This window comes from Centropristis striata, chromosome 2 (assembly GCF_030273125.1).
Source record: "Centropristis striata isolate RG_2023a ecotype Rhode Island chromosome 2, C.striata_1.0, whole genome shotgun sequence".
Taxonomy (NCBI): Eukaryota; Metazoa; Chordata; class Actinopteri; order Perciformes; family Serranidae; genus Centropristis; species Centropristis striata.
This window is the reverse complement of record NC_081518.1, coordinates 2,693,625-2,702,907: the sequence shown is the minus strand read 5'-3', so window position 1 is coordinate 2,702,907 and position 9,283 is coordinate 2,693,625. Positions and strand designations below refer to the sequence as shown.

Here is a 9,283-nt window from a genome sequence, read left to right as displayed (position 1 = left end):
CAATGTACATTTGTTTGGACAAATATAATCAAAAATAGCTGATAAGAGTTTAATTTAAGAGCTGATATCTAGACATTTAACATGGTTTTATTGATAATAACCAAAATCACATATTGTTAGTCTCAATTAAATAATTCTTGGCTTCCCAGCTCCACTGAGGAGCACAGAATGTTATGGTTTTTTTTTTTTTAACATTTTTTCAGGATCTCATTAGTGAAAATATTTTTCTTGTTGTGTCAAAATTTTAATGAGCCATGAAGTCATTTTGATGAAACATCCCATTTAGATTTTGTTACTTTTCCAATCTGATAGTTTGTCAGATGATTTAAACAAGGAACATTAATAATCTGATCATTTCAGTTATTATAGTTTCTGGCTGTGACAAATTGTGAAATAGTGGGAATTTCTTAAAAGGAAGTTAGGAGGAGAAAAAGTTGTGGAGTTCAGAGGGTTAATATATTCTTAGGATGCTAACAATAAAATAAACTATTCAGCTAATTATACAATTATTAACACTTTAGAAGAAAATACAAGAGTCTATTTATACTAAACAAGAACCATAAAAGTCTAAACTGTAAAAAATCATCTAATTCTTTCATGTTTTCAAGCTTTAAAATGTTATTCAAACTTAAATATGATATCAGTAACTTTTTTTCTTCAAGCCACATTTTGCAACAAAAAAAAAGTTAATTTACATCCATAAAATGTGTTAATTGTTAAATCTACAGATATATTTAGAAAAAACAAGCAGTGAAAGATTCACCACTAGATAAAAAAGGGAAATAATTTATAAAAGAAGCCTAAGAATCAAACTAAACCCGTGAATGAATGTCGGGTTTGTGCACTTTCAAAGTCCGATTCTTGTATAAAAGAAGAATAATGGGACATAATTATAGCCATTTTTCCATTGCACTCAGAAAATCCATTATGAATATAATGTGCAAATTGCTCTCTTTGAGTTGAAAGTGAAGATGAAAGGAAGCAACTCTTTATTTCTAAAGAACTTGAAGCTTCTTCAGCTGATGTTTTACTGCACTGACAATCTGTTATTAATGCATTCATGAGTTTGGTTTCAATCAAAGAGTCGAAAAACTGATCAAAGTCTTGTTTTACACTGATGTAAAGCTGCAATGAGAGAAAACTAGGTAACACTTTATATTAGGGAACACATTTAACATTAATTAGTTGCTTATTAGCATGCAAATATTGTAACATATTGTCTCTTAATTAGTCATTATTAAGTAGTTATTAATGTCTTATTCTGCATGGCCTTATTATACAACCAGTAAGACATTAACTAAGAATCATACTAATCAATACTCTACAAGTGGAGTAGAGATAATTGTAGAGTAATGACCAAGGTTATAATAGTTTTGGATTTTTCATTAGTTTTAGTTTTAATTTCGTTGTCAATTTTTATTTTCAAATTCAGTTAGTTTTAATGAGTTTTTAGAGTGAGTTTGCTAGTTGTTGTTTTTTGGAAAATGCTTAGTTTTAGTTTAGTTGTTTTGTAATGGGGTATTTGTTGGGTGCCAGATTAAAAAAAGTCACAATAAATGTTTCCTTTATTTCCTTTGTCTGATCCATCTCAGCCCCAATAAGTCAGTTAGTTATCGTTGTTTTTTTTTAAACTCGTTTTTATTTTTATTTCAGTTAACGAAAATGTTTTTTCAATTCTAGTTTTCGTTATTTCGTTAGTTTTCATTAACTAACTAACTGAAACTGTATTTTGTGGTTAAAAACTAACTAAAATTATAGTGAAAATGTCCTTCGTTTTTGTCTTTGTCAACTTTTTTCATACGTAAACCTTTTTGGTTGATATGAAATCTATTTCATCTACCTGGTTTTATGACTTAATAAACTTATTGGGGCTGAGATGGATCAGACAAAGGAAATAAAGGAAACATTTATTGTCACTTTTTTTAATCTAGCACCCAACAAATACCCCATTACAAAAAAACTATAACTAATAAAAACTAAACTAAAACTAAACATTTCCCAAAAAATAAAAACGAATTAAAACTACCAAACTCACTCTAAAAACAAACTAAAACTAACTGAATTTGAAAACAAAAAATCACAACAAAATTAAAACTAAAACTAATGAAAAATCAAAAACTATTATAACTTGGTCCATACAAAGTAGTAATTCTGAGGTTATTGAGGGAAAACTCTTAGTTAATGTCTTACTGGTTGTATAATAAGGCCATGCAGAATAAGGCATTAATAACTACTTATTAATGACTAATTAAGAGCCAATATGTTACTTATTTGCATGCTAATAAGCAACTAATTAATGTTGTATACGTGTAATAAAGTGTTACCTAAAACGAGACTCCCTGAGGGTTGCGGGTCCTGAGCCTTATGTTCATACTGTACCAAAGAATAACTTTTAATTAATTATAACCTGCAATAAGATGCACTGAGTTATGTAACTGCAATAACAAGTCTGTGGTGTAAATCGAAGGATAAAATGGGAAACACTGGTGATTTTTGCAGCACTGGAACAATCAGAAGATCAGAGCTTTGTGAAGGATTTCTTTGTTTACTATTGTTGATGCTTTTTATAAACCCAACAGGTAAATAATGTTTTAAAACAACAACACTGTCATTGATTTTTCTGTGTTTTTAGTTTTAGATCTCTGAGTGTGTTCGTCCTGTTGGTCACTCACTTTATTTGTTGTACAGATCGAAGGCGTGTCAGTGTGTTTTTGTTTTGACTTTATTTATTTTTAGTGTGTGTTGTCTCATAATCTCGTGAATTCACAATAATCTGACTTGCACTGTTATGTTTTGTAGCATATGTTTTACGTGTTATAGCATATTTATCATATACAGAAACAGGTGATTTGTTCAATGTGCTGATAAAAAATTTAACTGTCAAGATTCAAAACAGAAAATTATTTTAAAATGTGGAAATTAGACAATCCATAATCATACGGTGTAAGATAAAGAAGTTATTTCTGACAAAGTATATGATCTCATTTTGATTATCATTTCATTTTGAGCATCTTAGGCAAACTTTTTTTTATTTCTGTTTTAGTTTCTGTTTCCTGTGTCTGTGAAAACAACCAAAGCTTTGTTTGGTTTGTGTTTGAAGAAGACGTGACCCTTCCTCTTGTGAAAGTGTTCAGACTGAGAGCTGCCCTCCACTCGTCAGGGCTTCTTTTTCTTTTTTTGCATTTTAGCAAGTGCTTTTATAAGGGGAAGTGCTTGTTCATAATGGTTTTTAAAGACTTTTTAAGGCTAATAAACATTTTTAAGTACATTGTTATCCTGTAGTCGGTGTTTCTTTAATATCTGCAGTAATAAAATTCAAGAGACTCTGAAGCTGCCGACACACTCACCTCTGAAATCTCACAATTAATGCAGTATATATATTAATGCAGAAGAAGTATTCAGATCTCTTACTCAAGTAAAAGTACTGATACCACACTGTGTAATTACTCTACTACAAGTAAAGGTCCTGCATTCAAAACTTACTGAAGTAAAAGTACATAAGTATCAGCATCAAAAGGCACAACATGGGTCTAAGTGACCTGACAGTTTTTATATTCTTTATCTTTGCATTAAATTACTTTCATCATTGAGTATTCCAGGTTTTCCTCAGTTAGTTTGTTTTTGATCATCATACATCCTAATTTTTATGTTTTCCTTTATTCATTTAAATAAAAAAAATCCCTTTTTGTGTCACTACTCTTCTAATGCACAACAAAAATGACCCATATCCATTTTTTAGCAAAGTAGCTTGCTAAGCTAACTTCTTGGCTAAGTAGTTAGCTTAGCAAGCTACTTAGTGAAATACTTAGCCAAGAAGTTAGCTAAGTAGTTAGCTTAGCAAGCTTAGCGAAATACTTAGCCAAGAAGTTAGCTAGAAGTATCTGTGCTTAACTTAACTTATCTTAGCTAACTTCTTGGCTAAGTAGCTTGCTAAGCTAACTACTTAGCCAAGTAGTTAGCTATGTAATAACACAAAAACTTTTTTTCTTCATTAAAAGCTAGAGCACAGAAACACACAGCAAACATTAAATAACATGAGAAATGAATGCAGGTCATTTTTGACCCATGTTGTGCATCAAAGGGTTAAAGTATCAAAAGTAAAAGTACTCGTTATGCAGAATGAACCCACTCAGATTGTTTTATATATTCTAAATATATTATAACATTATTTGTATTGATGCTTTTATGTAAGCAGCATTTTACTGTTGTCCAGATAGGGCTACTTTTAACTACTTAATATACTTTTGGTATAATTTAAAAACATGTAATCATTTTATATTCATGGTATTTTTTCATGTTAAATCTGAAAAGTAACTAAAGCTGTCAGATAAATGTAGTGGAGTGAAAAGTACAACATTTGTCTCTAAAATGTAGTGAAGTAGAAGTATAAAGTCACATATGTGGAAATACTCAAGTAAAGTACAAGTACCTCAAAATTGTACTTATGTACAGTACTTGAGTAAATGTACTTAGTTACATTCCACTACTGATTGCCACTAATTAAAAGTAATTTGTTATAACTAGACTACAACATATAATGAGGGGAACATCTTTTGTTGAGACAAAAAGGAGGAAAAATGTGATGACTGGGAAAAACTGTGGGAAAAACATCTAAATAGTTTTGCAAAAAAAGTCAGTTTATTGCAGAGGGATCTGGTCTGATGATTGTGTCCTGACGGCGTGTGAATATGGTGATAAAAATAAACATCTGATGGATTAATGTTCATTTAATGTGTGCTCTGATAATAAAATGAAACAAAAGCAGTTAAAATACAACATTACATGCTTTATTAAAAGACTCATCTACTGGTTTGTATTGCACAAGGATGTTTTCAACCATCCAAGATCAAACTATATTTGATGATGCAGAAGATTCATGACAGAAGTTCCAGCTGTTGTGGTTATTTGATTAAAAAAAAAAAAAAAAAAAACCTCACTAAGGAATGTGTAAGTAATGCAACAGCAGTGCAAAAGATGTGCAGAAACAGTGGAGCAGAAGCAAAAGGAACTCTTTGTAGTGCCACGGGGAAAATGTCAACAAAAAAAATTCTTTCACCTAAAAAAACAACTTTTGCACAAACAAAAAAATCCATTCACCCTTAAATCTGTGATTATTATCTACGTGGAGCTGAAGTGGAAATAATAAAGCAGAGAAAAAGGAATAATCCTTCAGAGAAAATACAAAAAACATTAATTTAAACTCTAACCAACAACAGGCATACTCCTAAAATATGAACACATATACAGAATCAGATCTAAAAATGCCTGTTTTTTCTTATTTTTTATCATTGCATGTAAACAAATGATCCTCGTCAGTAACGCAGCTTATTGCTGTGTAACCTGTCCTTCATAAGACTCAGCGGCTGTGGCATGAAGATGTCTGTGTCCAAGGTAGTACCTGTACCAATAAAGTGCTAATACACCACAGACAGCATGCTCCGGTTACAGCGACATCACCTCTACTCCATGTCTAAAATATACTGATGTGATAGAACAACAAGAACAACAACAACAAATAAAGAAGAAGCTGGTTTATGGGCTGAAATATGAAATATGTGCCACCAGAAACTGAATTTGAATCATTTATATTTGAATTTGAACGCTTAACTTGAATAATTGCATTAAAAAAACTGAATTTGAATCACATCATTTGAATTTGTATGTTTCAATTTGAATCATTGCATTGAAAAACCTAATCTGAATTATAATTTGAAATTGAATTTATTAGTTTGGAATTTAACATTCAGTTCGCAAAATTAAATTTTCCACGACAAATTATTTATTTATGTTTTCCTTTATTTATTTATTTTTTTAATAAAAATCCTTTTTGTGTCACTACTTTTCTAATGCACAACATGGCTCAAAAATGAACCATATCCATTTTTACCTAAGTAGCTTGCTAATCTAACTACTGAGCTAACTTCTTGGCTAAGTAGCTAGCTTAGCAAGTTACTTAGATAAATACTTAGTCAAAAAGTTATCTAAGTAGTTAGCTTACCAAGCTACTTAGCGAAATACTTAGCCAAGAAGTTAGCTAAGTAGTTAGCTTAGCAAGCTACACAGAAAATTGAAATTTAATTTTGTGAACTGAAATTGAATTGTGAGAACTGAATGTTCAGTTCCAAACTAATAAATTAAGTTTCAAATTACAATTCAGATTCAGTTTTTCAGTGCAATGATTCAAATTGAACAATACAAATTCAAATTATGTGATTCAAATTCAGTTTTTTAATGCAATTATTCAAGTTAAGCGATTCAAATTGAAATATAAATGATTCAAATTCAGTTTCTGGTGGCACATATTTCAGCCCATACTGGTTTTCCAGGTGATTAACCACGTGTCTGAATGTTTCTTGCTGCACATGTGGATCAGACCTATTAAAAATGTTATTGCTTTGGTATTAAAATCATTAAAAATCACAGTGTGATGATTTACTGAAACGCCGGTCCCTGTAAGTAGTTACAGTTTTGCACCAAAATAAATATTCCTGGTAAAGCAGCTTCAGTTTGAGACGATCACCTTTTGATTTAAGCAATCACACCTTCATCTGAGAGTAAAAATCACAGCCTGGTCCCACAGATTAACTTCATTCCTTCAAATCCTCAGCAAGATATAAATGACAGTAAGGAGAACACAGAAAGCTATAAATACAATAAATAGTTTTGTTCAGTACTCAGAGGGACTGTGGAGGAGAACAGACCCGGGTCATCAGACAGTCTTTTTGTCTTTAAAGCCTCTTTTAAAAGCCTGACGGTCTTCTGGTCTGCTGCTGGAACACAGAGTTTTACTTTGAAAGGCAGCAGTGGAGGAGGAAGCAGGAGTTTCTCTCCTCAAGGAGTCTCGCGGTGCTTCTTCTTTCTCCTCCTCGACTTTGAGCTCCGTCCCGTCCTCTGAGAGCGTCAGCGGGGACGCAGCGGACTCTCCTCCTCGAGCTGTAAACCTGCAGCTCCTAGATCTTGGTGACGTAGTTGTTGGGGAAGAGTCCCTGTTTCCCACGGAGACGACCCGTCCACCAGCCGGACGCATCTGACCAACAAATGAGACAGAAACGAGTTAGTTAGTGAGTCTCATTTCAAACAGACGCCTCAATCTGAAAATGTTTATTCACTGAAAACAAAATATAAAAGCTGAAAAAAGACAACAACATTACTATTAGAACCTTTAACAGCAATAGAAACAAGTAAATAAGTGTCATATCACTCACCACTTAAAAAACGTTTTAAAAAAAACTTTAAAGCAGTTTTTTTGATGCACAACATGGTCTAAAGTGACCCGACAGGGTTTTTATGTTCTATATCTTTGCAATAAATTATTTCAATCATTCAGTATTCCAGGTTTTCCTCAATTAGTTTGTTTTTGATCATCATACATCCTTATTTTATGTTTTCCTTTATTAATTTTTTAATAAAATCCCTTTTTGTGTCACTACTCACTCACTAATGCACAACATGGGTCAAAAATGAACCGTATCCATTTTTTAGCTCAGTAGCTTGCTAAGCTAACTACTTAGCTAACTTCTTGGCTAAGTATATAGCTAAGTAGCTTGCTAAAATAAGTACTTAGGCAAGGCAAGGCAAGTTTATTTGTATAGCACAATTCAACACAAGGTAATTCAAAGTGCTTTACATACACATTAAACAGCAAGACACAATTGAAAACAGTAAAAACAGTCAATTAATCCTTTTTTTGTTTGTTTGTTTGTTTGATGGGTGCATGCCTTGTTTGGTTATTTATTTAATATTTATCTTTTTTGCACTGACGGGAGAGCTGTGCCTCAATTTCGTTGTGCTAACGTATTTTTTTATACTACCGTGCAATGACAGTAAAGACTCTATTCTTTTCAAAAAAAGAAAAAAAAAGGGCGGCCATGTTACCTTCTTTGATGATGTCGATGACGTCGTCGGCGTTGAAGCTGAGCTCGTCCGTGTCCTGAGCGTCGTAGGCGTACAGAGCTTTGCACTGCGGCACCGTGGGTTTGGGTTTGGGTGCAGGTTTAGGGCGTCCCCCTCCTGGAGCAGGTCTGCTGGCTGACGGTCTGTGGGCCCTGAAGCACGAAGAGAAAAAACAGAGAGGGAAACCACACGGCTGTCAACGTCTGCAGGAGGTTCTACAGATTAAAGTTCAGCTCACTGTGCTGCAGTCAGCTGGAGGCACAAGTCACAAGGGCAGTGTTTGTTTTTATCACGAGATATTTCACTCAAAAATACTACATGTGTACAAAATCACCATCTTGTTATTAAACCCTCTGAACCAGCAGGATTGAAACGTATGTTTTCTTGTAAATATCGCAAAAAATTCACCATTAATTTCAGAAAGAAACTGTGAAAACAGACATTATCGCAGACACTTTGAAGTTTCCGTCAGTCCTTGAACGGATCATAATTTATGAAAGTTTCTGTCAGAAATAGAAACCATAACAAAGCTTAAAATTGTGATATTGATGCCAAAATCACTTTATTCTACATGTCTCATTTAAAACGTCGCCAGAAATAAACTAGTGCAGGCTGCAATTTAAAAAAAATAATTTATCAGAGATAAATGGAAAGAGATGGAAAAAAAGAGATGGAAAAAATTATTAGACCCTTGTTTTCTTCAATTTCTTGCTCATTTTAATGTCTGGTACAACTAAAGGTACATTTGTTTTGACAAATATAATGATAACAACAAAAATATCTCATGAGAGTTTAATTTAAGAGCTGATATCTAGACATTTAACATGGTTTTATTGATGATAACCAAAATCATAATCAAGAAAACCATGTTAAATGTCTAGATATCAGCTCTTAAATTAAACTCTTATGGGATGTTTTTGTTGTTACCATTATATCTGTCAAAACAAATGTACCTTTAGTTGAACCAGCCATTAAAATTAACAAGAATTCTGCACAAAAGGCATTTCGGCCACTTCTAGCCATGATTGTGCTGTTTCTATAGAGCTGCAGGACTTTTATATTGTAGTGAAATACAAGGACACATGGAGTAAAATGTAAAAATAGAAGAAAAAAAAGCCCTGAAATGGCTTGTTGGGGTTCAGAGGGTCAAAATCCTTTTAATTTATTAAGATTTTCCCCACAGCTGTTAGAACCTCAGTGTGACGGAGCTGGAAACCAGACAGAGAGAGTAACTCCTCCTGTGGAAAATGCTTCCTGCTTCATTTCAACAGGTTGTTGCTTTTCACTAATCCGCCACAAGATGGTGATTGAGTCCACATTTTTATCTTCCACAGATAAACAGAGTAAAAAGTTTGAGGAAGCCTTTGAGAGCAGAAGGAGGTTGATCCAG

General features: G+C 32.9%; 1 protein-coding gene across 2 annotated transcripts in view; it reads right to left on the bottom strand.

Annotated features, from left to right (window-relative positions):
• Positions 1–6,211: 6,211 nt before the first annotated feature.
• The window catches only part of myo1ea (myosin IEa), a 95,868-nt gene continuing 92,796 nt past the window's right edge, over positions 6,212–9,283 (bottom strand). For both annotated transcript variants that reach the window (XM_059359023.1, XM_059359032.1), the window contains 2 exons: positions 7,876–8,045; positions 6,212–7,027 (listed from right to left, as the gene is read on the bottom strand). In XM_059359023.1, coding sequence (XP_059215006.1) covers positions 6,951–7,027; positions 7,876–8,045 — 247 coding nt within the window. In that variant the 3' untranslated portion in view covers positions 6,212–6,950. The remainder of the gene's footprint in view (positions 7,028–7,875; positions 8,046–9,283) is intronic.